The sequence below is a fragment of the Salvelinus namaycush genome, chromosome 3 (genome assembly GCF_016432855.1).
Source record: "Salvelinus namaycush isolate Seneca chromosome 3, SaNama_1.0, whole genome shotgun sequence".
NCBI classification, from domain to species: domain Eukaryota; kingdom Metazoa; phylum Chordata; class Actinopteri; order Salmoniformes; family Salmonidae; genus Salvelinus; species Salvelinus namaycush.
The window spans coordinates 74,305,017-74,326,801 of NC_052309.1; the positions used below are offsets into that span (position 1 = coordinate 74,305,017).

Sequence of the window (21,785 nt, forward strand, 5' to 3'; positions counted from 1 at the left end):
AGTGGGAAGAGGGGCAGAACAAACAGCTGCTTACAGAGCAACAGTGTCTTGTCTGCCCTGTTCATATGTCATCTAAATTGAGGGTGTGGTCTCATTCTGAGCCCTGCTAAAGCATGTCCAGATGATCCAGAGCCCTGTCCAGCTACGCAAATGAATTTAAGCTAATTAGGACATCCATTTTTATTGGGTGCCTCTTCAGAAGTATTAAGTGAAAGAATGGGGTGATGGTCACTGAATGACAACCATCTGCTTTGGGCTCATAGTGGAGAAAAATGTTTGAACATGGTGGTCCTGTCCCCTCAGTACACGGGGGAAGAGAGGTGACTCCTCTTGATCTGTTTCATGAGGATGCTGCAGCACACCAGGGCTGTGATCTAGGAGCAACAGGAGGAGATGGTGATGCAGGGAGGAAAGGGTTAAGCAGAAGGAGCGATCGCCCCCCCCCCCCTCAGGATTAGAGACCACATGAAGTAACAGGGTGAGATTCATGAGTGCAAATCCCCACCTCCTAAAATATTGCCTCTGAGACAAGCAAATGTACCAAGAGAGTGTGTGAATTGAAGATGAAAAACACTCATTCCAGACATTTAACAGAAGATGGATAGCTTGCAGTGAGACTAGACATTGACCTTACTGAGCAGTGGAAAGAGAGGATCTGTGAGTGTGCAAGGAAAGAATCATAAATCATTGGTGTAAATAAAGATGGCGGGGTAAGGAGTTAGTGCATCAGCCACAGGTATGATGCCGGGAAGCGGGGTAAAGACCACAGGGTCCTGGTTAGGGGGGGAGAGGAGGATGTAGGGGGGAGGAGAGGACTGGGAGCGCTGGATCTCTTTGCTGAGGGAGCTGCACACCAGGGCCAAGATCTGAAAGGATGGACAGAGGAAGGGGGAGAGGAGTAATTTGAAGGGAGGGATGGTAGAGGATGGGAGAAACGGATGAAGGTATGGGTTATTACAAAGGAGAAGCAGAAGGTTGAAAAGGGAAAACGGTTAAGTCTTGGTTTGCTTCAACTCTTCTCTGACAATCAGTTTCATCATCACATTCAGCCCGGGAACAATGTGTAACAACACCCGTCTGTTGCTCTCTCTTCTAACCAGTGCATTTCTGACCCCGCAGCAACATCTACCCTGGTTAACACATTTGTCCACTGAACTGTGTGTCTGTGTAGTGTTGCCTACCAGCATAGCAGCAGTGCCAAGGAAGAGGCCCATCACCAGAGGCGCTTTGGACTCAACGAGGTTGACGATCATTGTGGGGCAGGCCTGCAGGGGGACAGAGACCAGAGGGGGACGGGTTATGGCCTTGGGCTCAGTACAGAGCAGAGATATGGAAATCTAGGCCAGCCTCCTCGATGCCTCTATAGTGGAATAAACATAAGGTAACAAATGTAATTTGTCACAGTCTTGACAGATTATTTTACATATTTGTTTTTATTATAGTCAGTTATAGTCAATATGAAAAACGACCGAATCCTATGCACCTGTACAGGGCAGGTCATGGCTGTTCTGCCGCCCTAGGCAAGAGAAATAAATTGCCAACCAGCAAAACGACGTATTTTCCAGATGTTGAAATCAGGTTTATTCTCAGTTCTATTCTATTTTTAACATGTCAGTGCATTTTTGTTTGATTGGGCGCCATTTAGGTTTGACTCTTTGATCGGAGAAACCTGCATGTTGCATATGTGTCCATCTCATTACATTGTCATAGATTTCATCTCCAGCCTGTAGGCTACAGAAAACGCCACATACGGATTTGCTACATGATTTACGCTAGATAATGTTTTTGACAGAATATTGGTGGAGCGCTGCAGCAATGCGTCTCTCCAACAGCACCCTGGAGAGGCGCACTGAACGGACAAGTGAAAAATGTTGCGCCTTTGAGGATGTGAGCTTAGGGCGGCATCAGCGCTCACCTAAAAAGCCCATTTGCCATTGGTTGAGTGAATTTTTCATTGTTTTTAGGTAGAATAATGTGAGGTTTTATGCGTTGTTGGTGCGTCTTGTTCAGCTTAGAAAATGCCACCCTCGTCAATCTGCCGCCACAGGCGTCTGCTTAATGAGCGGGCCGGCCCTGCACCTGTAACTTACATTTACTCGCAGATATCCATTGGCTGAACAACAATGCGTGAAATACATTGAAGTTCAAGGTGCACATGTTTCTCAAGTTTATAGGATTTGGCCTATAATGAACACACTCACAGGGAGAGTGAAGGTCTCCAAAATGCTGATTTTTGGACATGTATTTTTTACCAGGAGGTCCAAGGCACCAATGATTCCACAGCAGTGCAACTAGAAGAGAGAGAGAGAAGGCAAGTGCCATTCAGAATGTGTACATAATTGTTATAGAGCGGTGGATTGAATTAGCTCTGATGGAGTGAAATGTGCCTAACTCAAGCTGTGATGCTATTAAGTTTGGGAATAGGTTTGATATTTACCACATTGTGGAACATGGACAGGGTAACAGCCAAGCCAGGGTCTCCTTTGTCCACATACTGAGCGTACACAGTCATATAGAATATTGCCAGCTGCTCTCCCACCTGCACAGCACAAAGAGAAGACGACAACACATGAGGTAGAGTTACACTGTTGACTACTACCATTTCATGAAATAGCACAGGGTTTGGTGATCTGCGTGAAAGGGAAGCCTTGGCTTGAAGTTGTTTATCATTCATAATTCTCTCGCTCCCTCTTTCCCTTCCCTCTCTCACCACATCGCTTCTCATGTAGGCTAACACACCGGCTCCAATCTCTAATCCAGCCAGGATACCCAGCAGGCTGGAAAACTGGGAGGGGCAGGTAAACAAATCAGGTAAACAGCAAAACACATACAGTATGAATTACCACACATAAAACCACAGTATCACTGTACAGTCGAGGCAAAAAGTTTTGAGAATGACACATATTAATTTTCAAAGTCTGCTGCCTCAGTGTCTTTAGATATTTTGTCAGATGTAACTATGGAATACGGAAGTATAATTACAAGCATTTCATAAGTGTCAAAGGCTTTTATTGACAATTACATGAAGTTGATGCAAAGAGTCAATATTTGCAGTGTTGACCCTTCTTTTTCAAGACCTCTGCAATCTGCCCTGGCATGCTGTCAATTAACTTCTGGGCCACATCCTGACTGATGGCAGCCCATTTTTGCATAATCAATGCTTGGAGTTTGTCAGAATTTGTGGGTTTTTGTTTGTCCACCCGCCTCTTGAGGATTGACCACAAGTTCTCAATGGGATTACGGTCTGGGGAGTTTCCTGGCTATGGACCCAAAATATCGATGTTTTGTTCCCCGAGCCACTTAGTTATCACTTTTTCCTTATGACAAGGTGCTCCATCATGCTGGAAAAGGCATTGTTCATCACCAAACTGTTCCTGGATGGTTGGGAGAAGTTGCTCTTGGAGGATGTGTTGGAACCATTCTTTATTCATGGCTGTGTTCTTAGGCAAAATTGTGAGTGAGCCCACTCCCTTGGCTGAGAAGCAACCCCACACATGAATGGTCTCAGGATGCTTTACTGTTGGCATGACACAGGACTGATGGTAGCCCTCACTTTGTCTTCTCCGGACAAGCTTTTTTTCGGATGCCCCAAACAATCGGAAAGGGGATTCATCAGAGAAAATGACTTTACCCCAGTTCTCAGCAGTCCAATCACTGTACCTTTTGCAGAATATCAGTCTGTCCCTGATGTTGTTCCTGGAGAGAAGTGGCTTCTTTGCTGCCCTTCTTGACACCAGGCCATCCTCAAAGTCTTCACCTCACCGTGCGTGCAGATGCACTCACACCTGCCTGCTGCCATTCCTGAGCAAGCTCTGTACTGGTGGTGCCCCGATCCCGCAGCTGAATCAACTTTAGGAGACGGTCCTGGCGCTTGCTGGACTTTCTTGGTCGCCCTGAAGCCTTCCTCACAACAATTGAACCGCTCTCCTTGAAGTTCTTGATGATCCAATAAATGGTTGATTTAGGTGCAATCTTACTGGCAGCAATATCCTTGCCTGTGAAGCCCTTTTTGTGCAAAGCAATGATGACGGCATGTGTTTCCTTGCAGGTAACCATGATTGACAGAGGAAGAACAATGATTCCAAGCACCACCCTCCTTTTGAGGCTTCCAGTCTGTTATTTGAACTCAATCAGCATGACAGAGTGATCTCCAGCCTTGTCCTCGTCAACACTCACACTTGTGTTAACGAGAGAATCACTGACATGATGTCAGCTGGTCCTTTTGTGGCAGGGCTGAAATGCAGTGGAAATGTACACAATGGGAAATGTACACAATGTCCTGCAGCAAAGCTTCATACAGGAAGCAATATTTCCTATCTCAAGCTCTTGTTAAATGGAAGCTTAAAAGTCTGGCCTTCTCAGACAGAGGCGAGATTCCCAGTGCTCCTCTATGGTTGCAAAGTGCACCATGGCCCATGAGGTAGCGGATCAGTTGAGGGATTGATGACAAGTGCTTGCTAGGCCCTTGAGAGGTCAGAGGTGCGGCAAGGAGAACCTGAGAATTCTGTGGCGGGAAAAAGCAGCAGGATCACTCAACAATCCAAATGCTCCCACGTCACAGATTAGATTTCCACTGGTGCATTGTGGGTAAGGGCTTTGGGTGACATATTGGGCTGAACAAGTTTAGATACTTTCTAGTGAGGAACTCTTATTAGGAAGTGAAACATATGTATGTTCTTATTAGCTAAGGTTACTTACCTCTGCCCACTCAAGCCTCTAAATCAGGGCTGTCAAATACTTTGTTCCCCCACTTCAGTGTAGTGTAACTAATGGAAAATGGATGCTGTTTTTCTTTTCGTTGTAGCTTACCCCTGCCAATGCATTCATATTCTCATTGCATGCTCCAAAGCCTCCGAAAACAGCCACGAGCAATATCACTGCTCCTAACACAATCAACACTGACACACCTACAGTATGAGAGAGAGCGAGAGAGAGATGCCCATTTGTCAATGTTAGCTGTTCAGCACTAATTATTTTTCAGTAACACTTAAAAGGTATACTTTATAAATGGTTTATAAGTCATTAATAAACAAAGTTGTATAGTCTGTCTATCCATGGCTTACAGCTGCAAAAAGCTTTCCAAAACATTTGGGGTTGAAATTAGTAGAGCAGAGTTGTGTGAGCTCACCGATGACAAACTGTTGTGTGTTGAGGTCTATGTCGAAAAATCCTCTGGTCTCAGAGCTGAACCTCAGCCACAAGCCCAACCCGAACATCGCAAAACCCACCAACTGTCAGAGGAAGAAACCACAAAAACTGTGCATGAAAAAGGTTGTGCAACCACACCAAAAGATCAGTCTCACACAAGATGTTACAAATATAGTGTAAAAGATGTTCTAGTATTAAAGGGATACTTCTGGATTTTGGCAACGAAGCCCGTTATCTATATACTTCCCCAGTCAGATGAACTCATGAATACTGTTTTCATGTCTCTGCATTCAGAACAGTGCTTTATATTTAGATGCAACACTTTTGAGCTAATATTCTATAAGAGGACCAGGAGCTCAAGCAGTAAAAATTTGCTGTCAAGCACCGAGTATGAAGGCAGGTAAACTAATGCTAACTAGCATTAGCACAATGGCTGGAAGTCTATGGTACAGTTGAAGTCTGAAGTTTACATACACCTTAGCCAAATGCATTTAAACTCAGTTTTTCACAATTCCTGACATTTAATCCTTGTAAAAATGCCCTGTTTTAGGTCAGTTATGATCACCACTTTATTTTAAGAATGTGAAATGTCAGTAATTGTAGAGAGAATGATTTATTTCAGCTTTTATTTCTTTCATCACATTCCCAGTGGGTCAGAAGTTTACATACACTCAATTAGTATTTGGTAGCATTGCCTTTAAATTGTTTAACTTGGGTCAAACATTTCTGGTAGCCTTCCACAAGCTTCCCACAATAAGTTGGGTGAATGTTGGCCCATTCCTCCTGACAGAGCTGGTGTAACTGAGTCACGTTTGTAGGATCCCTGCTCGCACACGCTTTTTCAGTTCTGCCCACACATTTTCTATAGGATTGAGGTCAGGGTTTTGTGAAGGCCACTCCAATACCTTGACTTTGTTGTCCTTAAGCCATTTTGCCACAACTTTGGAAGTATGCTTGGGGTCATTGTCCATTTGGAAGACCCATTTGCAACCAAGCATTAACTTCCTGACTGATGTCTTGATGTTGCTTCAATATATCCACATAATTTTCCGGCCTCATGATGCCATCTATTTTGTGAAGTGCACCAGTCCCTCCTGCAGCAAAGCACCCCCGTGCTTCACGGTTGGGATGGTGTTTCGGCTTGCAAGCCTCCCCCTTTTTCCTCCAAACATATTGATGGTCATTATGGCTAAAAACATATATTTTTATTTCATTAGACCAGAGGACATTTCTCCAAAAAGTACTATCTTTGTTCCCATGTGCAATTGCAAACCGTAGTTTGGCTTTTTTTATGGTGGTTTTGGAGCAGTGGCTTCTTCCCTGCTGAGCAGCCTTTCAGGTTATGTGGATATAGATAATTTTGTACCTGTTTCCTCCAGCATCTTCACAAGGTCCTTTGCTGCTGTTCTGGGATTGATTTGCACTTTTCCACCAAAGTACGTTCATCTCTAGGAGACAGAACGCGTCTCCTTCCTGAGCGGTATGACTGCTGCGTGGTCCAATGGTGTTTATACTGGCGTACTATTTTTTGTACAGATGAGCGTGGTACCTTCAGGCATTTGGAAATTGCTCCCAAGGATCAACCAGATCCTCTTGTAGAGGTCTGCAAATTTTTTGGAGGTCTTGGTTGATTTCTTTTGATTTTCCCATGATGACAAGCAAAAAGGCACTGAGTTTGAAGGTAGGCCTTGAAATACATCCACAGGTACACCTCCGATTGACTGAAATGTTGTCAAATGATGTCAATTTGCCTATCAGAAGCTTCTAAAACCATGACATAATTTTCTGGAATTGTCCATGCTGTTTAAAGGCACAGTCAACTTAGTGTATGTAAACTTCTGACCCAATGGAATTGTGATACAGTGAATTAGAAGTGAAATAATCTGTCTGTAAACAATTGTTGACAAAATTACTTGTCATGCACAAAGTAGATGTCCTAACCGACTTGCCAAAACTATAGTTTGTTAACAAGAAATTTGTGGAGTGGTTGAAAAACGAGTTAATGACTCCAACCTAAGTGTGTGTAAACTTACGACTTCAACTGTATATGCTAGCAGTTACCATATACTTCGTCATTGTGCTAATGCTAGTTAGCATTGCGCTACACTAGTTAGCAACTTCCTTCAAACTGCATGCAGAGACATAATTGTATCCATGAGTTCATCTGAATTCTGAAGAAGATAATGGGCTTCATTGCCAAAATCCCAAAGTATCCCTTTCAATGTAACTATGAAATCTACAATGTTCAATTAATCAATTAAATTCAATTGATTGTCAAGAAACACCAACATTGGGTAGATGTGTGATGAAAACCTTTTTTACAGTACCAGTCAAAAGTTTGGACACACCTACTAATTCAAGGGTTTTCTTTATTTTTACTATTTTCTACATTGTAGAATAATAGTGAAGACATAAACTATGAAATAACACATATGGAATCATGTAGTAACCAAAAAAGTGTTAAACGAATCAAAATATATTTTATATTCTTCAAAGTAGCCACCTTTTGCCTTGACAGCTTTGCACACGCTTGGCATTCTCTCAACCAGCTTCATGAGGTAGTTACCTGGAATGCATTATAATTAACAGGTGTGCCTTGTTAATTTGTGGAATTTCTTTCCTTAATGCATTTGAGCCAATCAGTTGTGTTGTGACAAGGTAGGGGTGGTATACAGAAGATAGCCCTATTGTTCAACTATTCAGAGGAGACTGCATGAATCAGGCCTTCATGGTCGAATTGCTACAAAGAAACCACTACTAAAGGACACCAATAAGAATAAAAAATTTTGTGCCAAGAAACACGAGCAATGGATATTAGACTGTTGGAAATCTCTCCTTTTGATCTGATCTGAATCTCAAATTTGAGATTTTTGGTTCCAACCGCCGTGTCTTTGTGAGACGCAGAGTAGGTGAATGGATGATCTCCGCATGTGTGGTTCCCACCGTGAAGCATGGAGGAGGAGCTGTGATGGTGTGCGGGTGCTTTGCTGGTGACACTGTCATTTATTTAGAATTCAAGGCACACTTAACCAGCATGGCTACCACAGCATTATGCAGCGATACGCCATCCCATCTGGTTTGGGCTTAGTGGGACGATCATTTGTTTTTCAACAGGACAATGACCATACACACCTCCAGGCTGTGTAAGGGCTATTTGACCAAGGAGAGTGATGGATTGCTACATCAGATGACCTGGCTTCCACAATCACCTGACCTCAACCCAATTGAGATGGTTTGAGATGAGTTGGACCGCAGAATGAAGGAAAAGCAGCCAACAATGCTCAGCATATGTGGGAACTCCTTCAAGACTGTTGGAAAATAATTCCAGGTGAAGCCGGTTGAGAGAATGCCAAGAGTTTGCAAAGCTGTCATCAAGGCAAAAGGTGGCTACTTTGAAGAATCTCAAATAAAAAAATATTTTGATTTGTTTAACACTTTATTGGTTACTACATGATTCCATATGTGTTATTTAATCATTTTGATGTCTTCACTATTATTCTACAATGTAGAAAATAGTAAAAATAAATAAAAACCATTGAATGAGTAGGTGTGTCCAAACTTTTGACTGGTACTGTATATTGAAAGCAGTAACTCCCCTCGATGTACTGTGAACATTTCAGGACTCTAAGACCAAGAAATGTATTCAAAATAGCTTCACAAGTTTCATAATTGTATGTTTGATAATGGGAAAATATGGCATTTTTTTTCAATTTCCTGAAAAGTTTCTGTTTTGGAAATGAGGTTTTCATCCGACAACGATGATTAGTAACATGATGACAGTAATGTTCAATGATTTAGGCCTGCTTTTCAGCAGCAAGGTAAATGTTGTTTTGTTGCTTCTTTTGTATTCTTATTACATTGATTGGATATAAAGGTCTGACCAGAAGGGTCACCCAAGCGGTTGTCTGGATGAATGCCAACATTTTGAAACTTAACATGAGAAACAAAACTTATCATTAATGAAGGAGAAGTTCATAAATGGAATGAACTTGTGTGTAAGTACACAACATATACACGACACACGCACACCGACAAAACACACACACTTTACACATAATTTGCTGGTGCAACTTTATTTTACTCTTATCTATCCTGATACCTAGTCACTTTACCCTGCCTTCACGTACATATCTACCTCAAATACCTTATCTATCCTGATACCTAGTCACTTTACCCTGCCTTCACGTACATATCTACCTCAAATACCTCGTACCTCTGCACACTGGTACTCCTTGTCTGTAGCTCCATTCTCTTGTATTTTATTAACATTTTTGTGTTACAAATAAAATAGTATTGTTCTTTTAAAACTCTGCATCGTTGGGAAGGGCTCATAAGCAAGCATTCCACGGTAAAGTTTACACCATTTATTTTCGGGCATGTGACAAATCCAATTTTATGGACAACTGTGAGCAACAGACATGAGCTGGTACTTTGATGGTAAAGTGGTTTAATCAGTCAGACATGTTATTAACAGCAGTGGAAATATACAGAGATGGTAGCAAGGGTCTGGACAAAATTTAAATGAGATTTATCTATTTGACTTTAAGCAAAGCTTATTTCCAAATCAGAAAATGGCAAATGCTGCCTAGGTTGATCAAAGATAAATAGACCAGTGTAAATAACAATTTGTTCTTAACCCACTTGCCTAGTTAAATAAAAATAGATACATTTTAACTATTCACCTACCACAACGAATTTACATTTTACACCAGCCCCCTTATCTTTCTCATACACACCAGATACCAATGTGTTACCATTAGGCCTACAGTTAGTGAGATTATGGATACTTACGGCAAAAATGATGTTGAAAATGATGAGGATACACTTGCACAGCTGGCCACATCCGTTCAGTGCCATTACCAAAGCTTTGCTACCACGCTACACGCAGGAAGTCAGAAATATAGTGTGGTGTCCTGGGAAAAGAATTGCAGATGTTCAAACATCTAAATGTTTACAATATGTGTGAAAAAAAGCGGTGATGGGTAATAGACTGTGTCGAGGGTTGGTGGACGTATTTAGTTAACATAGCCAGGTTTGAATCACTGCAAGGTGAATCTTTCATTAGAAACATGTAACAGTTTGTGTTTGATATTCTACCTCGAGCTACAGTGAGGGAAATGTAACGCAAGCCTGAACAAATATAAACCTACCTGGATTCTTTGCGCTCAGATCAGTCTCTTCACACTGCAGAATGCAACTGCGACACCAACCCGTTCTTAAATTTCAGACGATTTGTGTGAAGACAATTTATTGTTGGATTTGGTCTGGTTTAATTCCAACCCCCCCCCCCCCGGTCTGATTGAATCATTTGATTGGATTAGGTTGTTGAGTGACGATGGGCAGTACACCTCAGAAGACGAGAAGACAGAGGGTAGCAATGATGGGGAAATGAAACTTATCTTTGGCCAGTTCTGGGAAAACATTTTCGTTATGCGACAAGCAGGTGTGTTGTGCAATAATGAGATTATAATTATGAGCAAAAAGTGGTTGTAGAGGGTGTAACAGGCCAGCAACTCAGGAGTACGAAAAAAGCAGGTCCAGGACAAGGTAGCATATCCAGTGAACAGGTTATGGTTCCATAGTTGCAGACAGAACAGTTGAAACTGGAGCAGCAGCACGACAAGGTAGCACGTCTGGTGAACAGGAACAGAGTTTCATAGCCACAGGCAAATCAGCAGAACTGAATCAGCAGCACAACCAGGTGGACTGGGGACAGCCAGGAGTCATCAGGCCAGGTAGTCCTGGGGGGGTCTTCTTTATTTTTACTATTTTCTACATTGTAGAATAATAGTGACGACATCAAACTATGAAATAACACATGGAATCATGTAGTAACCAAAAAAGTGTTAAATAAATCAAAACATATTTAATATTCTTCAAAGTAGCCACCTTTTGCCTTGACAGCTTTGCACACTCTTGGCATACTCTCAACCAGCTTCATGAGGTAGTCACCTGGAATGCGTTTCAATTAACAGGTGTGCCTTGTTAACTATTTACATTGACACCCCCCTCCATTTGTTTTGTACACTGCTGATACTTGCTGTTTATTATCTATGCATGGTCACTTCACTCCTACCTACATGTACAAATTACCTCGACTAACCTGTACCCCAGCACATTGACTCGGTACCAGTACCTCCTGTATATAGCCTCGTCTGCTTCCAACTCACACTCTCAAACACGTAGATCCCCTGAACGCAGCTCACTCTCCAGATCCCAATCACCTGAATTCGGATCACCTGTTCACACACCTGTATGTCATTATCACACACTATTTAGTTCAGTTCTTTGCACCCCATCATTGTGAGGCATTGTTTGTTTTGTGACATACTTCTATTCGGAGCTCTGTTTTTCCCGTAATTTAATCCTCCCGCGTTTGAGAGTTTTTCCCTGCCTCACTAACAACGCCCTTTGCCTATTCCTTGCCTGTACCATAGCCTATCGGATTTCCTGTTATCAACCTATTGCCTGATCTCCCGGACAACGTTACAAGCCTTTTCCATGCCTGTACTGTTGCCTTGTTGGACCCCCTGTGTATGACCTTCTGCCTGCCCCTGGACCCAGCTACCTGCCTCCTCCTGTGGTCCTTTACAATAAACACCTGCTGCTCCCTGCGCTTGAAACCAGCTCTCATCGTGTTCATTACAGTTAGTTATTTTATTGTGTTACTTATTATCTTGTACTTTATTTGGTAAATATTTTCTTAACTCTTCTTGAACTGCACTGTTGGTTAAGTAAGCATTTTACGGCAAGGTCTACACTTGTTGCGTTTGGCACGTGACAAATGAAGTTTGATTTGAAGGTCAGTCAATCTGGAAAATGTCCAGAAATGTGAAAGTTTCTTCAAGTGCAACTGGCTCTCATGAGGACCGCCACAGCCTCTGCTGCAGATGATAAGTTCATTAGAGTTACCAGCCTCAGAAATTGCATCCCAAATAAATGCTTCAGAGTTCAAGTAAGACACATCTCAACATCAACTGTTCAGAGGAGACTGTGTGAATCAGGCCTTCATGGTTGAATTGCTGCAAAGAAACCACTACTAAAGGAAGTAACCGGAAGTTACTTTTCGTAGCATGTTAGGAGAGCATTTTAGCTAACCCTAACCTTAACCTAATTCTCCTAACCTGCTATGAAAAAGTTACTTCTGGTCGTAGCTGTATACCACCTAGTCAACCCCCTCCCCGACTGAGTTCCAAAAAAACAAACAATTTGGTTTGGTTGGGGGCCCCCTTATTTCTGAGGTCAGACCTACCCTGAGCACAGCCATCACACACACCACAGGAGATTGGTGGGACCTTAATTGGGAATGTGGTAATGGCTGGAGTGCCATTCCATTTACTCCGTTCCAGACATTATGAGCCATCCTCCCCTCAGCAACATCCACTGACACACACACACAGGTGTACATGAACAACTAGCACATTGCAACTAGCATATTGCATTTGATCGGTGTATCAGGACGCAAAAAGCTTTTGCCTCACCTTCGGTATGTTAACTGTTATGTGGACAATCTCTTCCATAGGAACCAAATCCAACTGGTTTGGCTCTGTTCAATGATCACGAAATTCCATGATATTACAGGACAGAATTATGACTGGCCTGCCCTCTCTGGGCCAAAGCAGACAATGGAATGACCCCTGGAAGTTCATAGCAGGTTCAGTGGCTGCTGAGGAGAGGGCTGTGATAGCACTGATGGACACCCATCTCAAAGCGGCTGCAATAATGTTTTCTGAAGTAGTGATGCTGAAGGGATTGTGGAGGAGCAATCTCAAAGGTGAAGAAGAGATAGATTTGAATTGGTTGTTGCTTGTTCACCTCACACCTTGTAAGTTAAATTCATCTTTGATGTTTTTGTTTTGCTGTGATGTTCTTGCTTTCAATAAAAATGTGATTGTTATCACAGACACAGCAATTGATAGTGATTTTGGTGACCCTTAAATCACCACTAAAATAATATCTTGGTGGATTGGCCACTGTGGGTGAAAATCCAGCACTTGCAGGAAGAAGAAATTAGGAATATACTTTCTAATGATTTAACTACATGTAACATACATGTGAGCGAAAATAACTAAGTAGCAGTAGAAGTATTGCTGTCCGTTAGTTTAGTTTACTCAAATCAGGTTAGGGTTGGGGGGTGGGAGAAAGTATAACAAATAAAAAAGAATAAAACCTGTCATTTTCTATCAGTGTCAATAACTACTTGTGATTGCACTTTATTGATTGCTGAAACTGCTGCAGAAAGTATTGGCCTGTTATATCACATGCTTCCTCTCCTTTCCATTGCAATTAACACTTCTACATTAATGTGGCTGCTACCATGATTATGGATAATCCTGAAAGAATCGTGAATAATGATGAATGAGAAAGTTAGAGGTATAAATATCATACCCCCCAAAAAACACTAACCTCCCCTGTTATTGTAATGGTGAGAGGTTCTGTCACGCTCGTCGTACGAACTGGACGCATACTCGGACCAACGTGCAGCGTGATCTGGGCTCCACATCTTTATTTAGTGAAACGCACAAAACAATAAAGCAACAAGGAAACGTGACAACAATGGAGTGCTGACATATAACTACCCATAAACAATATCCCACAAAACACAGGTGTAAAAAATGCTACTTAAATATGATCCCCAATTAGAGACAACGATTACCAGCTGCCTCTAATTGGGAATCATACAAATCACCAACATAGAAAAATAAAACTAGAACCCCACATAGAAAATATAAACTAGACTAACCCCCCAGTCACGCCCTGACCTACTCCACCATAGAAAATACGGACTCTCTCTGGTCAGGATGTGACAGGTTCACATGTCTTGGGGATATATTTGTGCGTCTGTAACTTTCTCACTCATCATTCAGGATTATCCGTAATCATAGTAGCATCCCCATTAATGTAGAAGTGTTTAGAAACATATTCTATTCTTATTTACAATAAAAGTGACTCCAAAATGACACAATACCTTATTTACCATTAATTTCTATTGGGCACAAAAATCTGAAACACAACCAAAAAAAACTGCAAATGCGTCCAACAAGTTTTTACAGTCACAAGCTTAATGTAGTCATTGCGTGCTAGGAATATGGGACCAAATACTTAACTTTTTACTACTTTAATACACATAAGTGAATTTGTCCCAATACTTTTGGTCCCCTAAAATGGGGGGACAAGGTATAAAAAATTCTGTCATTTCTAAACAGTTCACCCGATATGGAATAAAATACCCTCAAATGAAAACTGACAGCCTGCTCTTTAACCTATGTTTGAACCGACCAAGCTATAACTCTGTAGAGATAAGGGAAGACTAGCAAGAGCCACTCTAGGTTTTCCACATCTGGGGGGGGGGGGGGGGGGGGGGACTGGAACTGTCAGCTAAGTGGTAATAAACTGTGGTGAGACTTCAGGAGATAATCCAGATATTGTGTGTAAGGTATGTGCGTTAGTGTGTTGGAATGGACGTTTGGTCAGCTATGTCCTTGTCAGAGAAGAGGAGGGACATTTAGAAAGCTATGACGCTGTGTGTGATATATAACCTAATGTACATGGGTTTTGGAGGAGAGATCTCTCGAGAATAAACGCTATTGATTAATTTGGTGTCTGGTCTTTGTCTATTTTTTGCAAATAAGGATCTTACAAATTCTTAGAAACGGACAGAGTGTTTGCTTTGTTATAATTAAATTGGTTAACGAACATATAGGAAACAAATTCCTTTATCAACGCCCCATCTACAACGACGGGGCTGCAGTGGAGCGGGTCAAGAGCTTCAAGTTCCTGGGTGTCCAAATCACTAAGGACTTAAAATGGCCTACACACATGTGCACAGTCGTGAAGAAGGCGTGAAAGCGCCTCTTCCCCCTCCGGAGGTTGAAAAGGTTTGGCATGGGCCCTCAAATCCTCAAAACGTTCTACAGCTGTACTATTGAGAGCATCTCGACAGGCAGCATCACTGCTTGGTATGGCAATAGCACCACAGTCGATTGTATGGCGCTACAGAGGGTGGTGCGGACAGCCCGGTACATCACTGGGGCTGAGCTCCCTTCCAACCAGGACCTCTATATCAGGCAGTGTGAAAGGAAGGCCCGGAAAATTGTTAAAGACTCCAGCCACCCAAGCCACAGACTGTTCTCTCTGCTTCCACATGGCAAGCGGTGCCGGTGCATCATGTCTGACACCAAGAGGCTCCTGAACAGCTTCTTTCCCCAAGCCATAAGACTGCTAAAGAGATAACGAAATGGCTACACAGATTAATAGAGTTGACCCTTGTATTTTATTTTTGCACTGTCTCTATGCACACTCACAGGTCCCTATACACTCACGCACACACAAACGCCATCATTTGCTCACACACATAATATGCACATACATTTATACTGACTCTACACACACGCATCATACACTGCTCAAAAAAATAAAGGGAACACTATAATAATACATCCTAGATCTGAATGAATGAACTATTCTTATTAAATACTTTTTTCTTTACATAGTTGAATGTACTGACAACAAAATCACACAAAAATTATCAATGGAAATCAAATTTATCAACCCATGGAGGTCTGGATTTGGAGTCACACTCAAAATTAAAGTGGAAAACCACACTACAGGCTGATCCAACTTTGATGTAATGTCCTTAAAACAAGTCAAAATGAGGCTCAGTAGTGTGTGTGGCCTCCACGTGCCTGTATGACCTCCCTACAACGCCTGGGCATGCTCCTGATGAGGTGGCGGATGGTCTCCTGAGGGATCTCCTCCCAGACCTGGACTAAAGCATCCGCCAACTCCTGGACAGTCTGTGGTGCAACGTGGCGTTGGTGGATGGAGCGAGACATGATGTCCCAGATGTGCTCAATTGGATTCAGGTCTGGGGAACGGGCGGGCCAGTCCATAGCATCAATGCCTTCCTCTTGCAGGAACTGCTGACACACTCCAGCCACATGAGGTCTAGCATTGTCTTGCTTTAGGAGGAACCCAGGGCCAACCGCACCAGCATATGGTCTCACAAGGGGTCTGAGGATCTCATCTCGGTACCTAATGGCAGTCAGGCTACCTCTGGCGAGCCCATGGAGGGCTGTGCGGCCCCCCAAAGAAATGCCACCCCACACCATGACTGACCCACCGCCAAACCGGTCATGCTGGAGGATGTTGCAGGCAGCAGAACGTTCTCCACGGCGTCTCCAGACTGTCACGTCTGTCACATGTGCTCAGTGTGAACCTGCTTTCATCTGTGAAGAGCACAGGGCGCCAGTGGCGAATATGCCAATCTTGGTGTTCTCTGGCAAATGCCAAACGTCCTGCACGGTGTTGGGCTGTAAGCACAACCCCCACCTGTGGACGTCGGGCCCTCATACCACCCTCATGGAGTCTGTTTTTGACCGTTTGAGCAGACACATGCACATTTGTGGCCTGCTGGAGGTCATTTTGCAGGGCTCTGGCAGTGCTCCTCCTGCTCCTTCTTGCACAAAGGCGGAGGTAGCGGTCCTGCTGCTGGGTTGTTGCCCTCCTACGGCCTCCTCCACGTCTCCTGATGTACTGGCCTGTCTCCTGGTAGCGCCTCCATGCTCTGGACACTACGCTGACAGACACAGCAAACCTTCTTGCCACAGCTCGCATTGATGTGCCATCCTGGATGAGCTGCACTACCTGAGCCACTTGTGTGGGTTGTAGACTCCGTCTCATGCTACCACTATGCTACCACTAGAGTGAAAGCACCGCCAGCATTCAAAAGTGACCAAAACATCAGCCAGGAAGCATAGGAACTGAGAAGTGGTCTGTGGTCACCACCTGCAGAACCATTCCTTTATTGGGGGTGTCTTGCTAATTGCCTATAATTTCCACCTGTTGTCTATTCCATTTGCACAACAGCATGTGAAATTTATTGTCAATCAGTGTTGCTTCCTAAGTGGACAGTTTGATTTCACAGAAGTGTGATTGACTTGGAGTTACATTGTGTTGTTTAAGTGTTCCCTTTATTTTTTTGAGCAGTGTATATGCTGCTGCTTCTCTGTTTATCATATATCCTGATGCCTAGTCACCTTACCCCAGTTTGGGGGGAAATATGGTACTGGAGCTGACTGACCCTGTATATAGTATTCTTACTTACTTTCTCATGTTCTTCATATCTACCAAAGGAGGTTGGTGTCACCTTAATTGGGGAGGACGGGCTTGTGGTAATGGCTGGAGCACAATAAGTGGAATGGTATCAAACACATGGTTTTTATGTGTTTGATGCCATTCCATTCGCAACATTCCAGACATTTTTATGAGCTGTCCTCCCTTCAGCAGATTCCACTGATTTATATTTTATTTAACTAGGCAAGTCAGTTAAGAACAAATTCTTATTTACAATGACGGCCTACCCCGACCAAACCCTAACCTGGACGAAGCTGGTCCAATTGTGCGCCGCCCTATGGAACTCCCAATCACTGCCAGTTGTGATACAGCCTGGAATTGAACCAGGGTCTGTAGTGACGCCTCTAGCACTGAGATGCAGTGCCTTAGACTGCTGCACCACTCGGGAGCACAAAGATCTACCTCTATCACTCCAGTATTCTTGCACGTTGTAAATATGGTACTGGAGCTGACTGACCCTGTATATAGTATTCTTACTTACTTTCTCATGTTCTTCTTATTTTTTATTTATTGTGTGTTTTTGTTCTACCTTATGTTATTTCTTGTTATTACATTGTTATTCATTACAGTTTTGTTGGGTTTAGAGCTTTGCAAGAAATGCATTTGTCTGGATTTGTGCATGTGACATTAAAAACTTGAAACTTGTTACTTGCATGTCCATTTATTAAGTTGTTTGATATCCACCAGGCGTCGCACTATCATAAAAAAACATGCTTTCATATCAGTCCTGTAAGATAATTCGCCTTTGAAGTTGAGTGGTTTAAAATAGATCACATTTAACATGTGTTTAGCCAGGCCTACACTACCCTGCGTCTTTTCTCACACATACGTATTCTACATTGTTAAATTGCTAGTTGTGTGTTATTTTAGGCCTACCCCATATATTCCTTCTTTATTTATAACCCCTCCCCATCTGCTTCATTAGCTATATCACCGCCAACTGACTAGTGAAAGTCAATTAAAGCGTCGGGGGGAAACTGTTTATACTCGATTCCTTGTTCTACTCCTTGATTTGAGACACTCGCTCAAGTGTGGAAGCTGCATGCAGAGGAGTGGGTGCGCGCAGTCGTAAAAGAAAAAGAGGATAAATACCTCGCCATAAATCGTACCTCGCCATAAATCGTGGCAAGCCGTCTCATATTTACACGCAAACAATCCCCTAAAAATAAACATACCAATTTACACGTTTAAATGTTTACGAAATGCAATTATTTAAATGTAGGAGGGAATACGACAGAGGAAAAGGAAGGGAATATAGAGAGGGCCGATCTAGGACCCGTCTAAATGGTTTACCCCTATAGTAATCTTAGCACATGGAAAATAAAAAAAACTGACACCAGATCAGTGTACCCTCTGCGGCCCGTTCCATACCACACCAATCGGGACGTACACGATAGAGAGGAAATCGTGTTCCTCGCCAGTCCGTACACGCCACTAGAATTCACTGAACATACTGCGAGAAAAGAAGGGTGATAAAAAGAAGGCTAGGAGAAAGAGAAGGTGAAAGCAAAGAAGGGCTTAAAAATATATTTGGTTGGGAGCGGAGGACGCATTGGTTCGCAAGGAGAAGATTAGTGATTCAAACCATTTCCTAACATTTTCTATATTCGGCGGAGAAAAAAAGTCTCGTTAGCTAGCTAGCTACTGTTACGAGGTAGCGGAATGTGTAGCTAGCTAATTAGCAAGGAATTAGTGTTTTGTATTAACTTGGTTTACGTGTTCTATTGTGACTATTTTTCTAACGCTAGTAATCGTGTGGAATGTTCACGAGCCACACATGGTCATGGTGTTCTGTATTAATTAGACAATAACAATCTAGCTAGCGGTACAATATATTTGGCCAAGAAGACCAGCTACAATCAGCTATTTTCACATTCAAGGAATAGCATTCCTTGTCCCAGAATAGGGAATAAGTCAAAGGTAGCTAGACTTGTAAGTGTAGACTAGCTGCCGTCCAATGTTAATGTCGACCGACGTCGCATCCATAATGTTACCCGTTACTCGGGGAATGATGGACAGGGAAAATGACATTGATACAGCAACCGGACCCCACTCGAACACGACCGGGGGTCCAGCAGCAGTAGTCCGGGGAATGAAACGAGGGGATCCTGAGCAAACAGCTGCAGCTTTGACCGAATTAGCAGGAGCAGAGTGCAAACGGCCACGGATAGACGGGACGGTGGGTGTTGGTGACATTGGACAGGTAAGGAGTAGAACATCAATCAATGAAGCCAAATTGTTGTTTGTTTCCTTTCGATGTGCTGTTGTCATTGAATGTATGCAACATTGTTACCCCTGCATTAAGCGATTTCATTTCAATAGCACGTTACCTCTATTGTTTCAAGAACAACAGTGGGTCATGATTCTGCTGACAGGCAGGCCCACCTATCAAAAGCATGCCTCGTCGCATCAACTGCAGTAACGAACGTGCGGTAGAATTACAATCTAGGTACTAAACGTGTCTTGGACATTGTTCTGTGCTCGTGGCAGCTAGACTAACACCATGGTTATGGCCGAGACAAAGGTAATATGATAGCCCACATCTTATCGGCAATGACAGTTAAGCTACAGCATAGATCCAACGATACACAAGGGCCTTTCATGCATTTACGTGCACTGCACTTATGTACACAATGATATTCCCGCCTTTACCATGATGGTCTGTCTTTGTCGTTGGGCATCACATCAAAGCCTCCGATACAGGAGGGTACTCGCATTGGGAACAGTAATTTGTGCCAGTCCCCCTGGTCTGTGATTGGAGCTAGGTGCTAAAAAGAGGACATAGACAGGGGGTTGGGGGAGGGGTCATTATGGGAGAGACAAAGAACAGACCCCTTTTCGTGAATAAGGGAGTAGGAAGGAAAGGGGCTTTAGGATACCTTGCTTCTAGCTATGGGCCTCTCCATGACTTGACTGCTGATACAGCATAGCAACAGTGCTCTGCTCTTCGGCTAACCAGTGATATTACACGCACATACAGTATCCATAAGCATCATTGAAAATAGCTGACATAGTGTTTTTGTTTTAGGCGGCAGTCAAACACGGTTCCGGGTCAGCTGTGGATAATTGAATCCTGGGGATTGGGAAAATGCTTTATTTGGTACTGCTGCATATCTATTGCAATGACAAATGGGCAGGCCATGTACCTCACACCATATAATGGATGAATGGTGATGACAAAAGGTTACGTGTAGATGGTGTGACAATGAGAGGTGCAACAGGATCTCGCTGTCAATCACTTATATTGATCTCCTGCCATTGTGGGTCAGGCTGGAAATACACCCACAGGAGAGAGGGAGGAAACAGGAGGATAGAAGGCAGGATTTACAGTATGAGAGAACATTTTAACACGAGAGAAGGAGAAAGATGTAGAAAAATCCTCTATGCAGCTTAGGTGAGGTTTGATGATAACTAAAGGTAAACATTAGGAAATTACAATGGTGGTGCTTAATGTTATTAGACTGGATTACATCATCCAGTCCTGTAGGTGACACCATGTTCAGTGCTGAGAAGATGAGTTCACTAAATATTTTTGGTGCGGCGATAGATAGCTATTTGGTATTCATTGCTACCCAGAGGACAGGATGGGTAACAGCCTAAATCATGGCTGACATATTAAATGAGAGAGGAGTGTCCTCATCTCCATCCTCTTCTTTTGTTTCTGTCATCCTCCCCCTAAGGCATATTTCCAGATTGCTAATTGACTCCTGGTCCATAGAATTTGATTGTGCACTGCCAGTGAGACAAACCTCCCCACCCCTGCTCACTGTCTCTACTGTCCAATCTCTCTCTCTCTGTTTCCCACTATGCAGTATTGATGTGCCCTAGCCTAGTCCAGCATGATAGTGTACAGTGTGCTGTATATGCCTCCCTCCGGCTCCCCGAGAGCAGATTTATCCTATCGTTGGCAGTAAAGCGGCTTTGTGTCGCGCTAAACGAGATCAAAGCTAATTTAGGAGAGAGCATTAACCAGACTGATCGCTTCAAGGGGAGGAGAGTAAAGGGGGGAGAGAGTGGGCGAGTGTTGAGGGGGAAACTACGATATAAACAACCCATTTAGATGATACAGTTCTGCACAGATAAGCTCCAAAGGTGCAGTATTCTTTGATACTATCAGGCTACCAGGGAATGTTGACTAGTAATAGCGGGAACATTGGCTGTCATTAAAACCCAAAAGAAAAAAGTAGGAGTTATAATGTGCAGCACACTAGTGAACACTCACTAATGGTTGTCACTGAACTTTGAGTGCAATGCAGCAGTGTCACCTTTGACCTTTCACCCCTTGAGATAAGCTCAAAATTCTCTTCAAGATGTTGCTCAACACAACAGTACTCAAACTTTTCCAGACTTTTTTTACAGTCCGCCACTCATTTAATCAGATGCAGGGCCTGCCACTTACACTCACATGTTAACTCTGGACACTGGTTGTTGTTGTCATGTTGTTGTCACCTCCCCTTCTACACCGCTGCCCCCAAACTGTCATATGTACTTCCATCTCCGCC

The 21,785-nt window shown here is 43.1% G+C and overlaps 2 protein-coding genes across 5 annotated transcripts in view; one reads left to right on the forward strand and one right to left on the reverse strand.

Moving 5' to 3' along the window:
- Nucleotides 1-81: 81 nt before the first annotated feature.
- LOC120044582 (CD9 antigen-like) lies at nucleotides 82-10,005 on the reverse strand. The gene is made up of 8 exons (XM_038989247.1): nucleotides 9,940-10,005; nucleotides 5,129-5,231; nucleotides 4,810-4,907; nucleotides 2,711-2,785; nucleotides 2,438-2,539; nucleotides 2,202-2,291; nucleotides 1,182-1,265; nucleotides 82-374 (listed from the first exon to the last, which is right to left on the reverse strand). The coding sequence occupies exons 1-8, from the start codon at nucleotides 10,003-10,005 to the stop codon at nucleotides 300-302; spliced, it is 693 nt and encodes a 230-aa protein (XP_038845175.1). The 3' UTR covers nucleotides 82-299.
- An 8,689-nt stretch (nucleotides 10,006-18,694) lies between these two features.
- LOC120038133 (RNA binding protein fox-1 homolog 2-like) overlaps nucleotides 18,695-21,785 on the forward strand; it is a 37,976-nt gene continuing 34,885 nt past the window's right edge. For 2 of the 4 annotated variants that reach the window (XM_038984031.1, XM_038984033.1), the window contains exon 1: nucleotides 18,699-19,486. In XM_038984031.1, coding sequence (XP_038839959.1) covers nucleotides 19,241-19,486 — 246 coding nt within the window. In that variant the 5' untranslated portion in view covers nucleotides 18,699-19,240. Of the gene's footprint in view, nucleotides 19,487-21,785 lie in introns of all 4 variants that reach the window. The other 2 variants (XM_038984035.1, XM_038984034.1) reach the window with 2 other exon arrangements.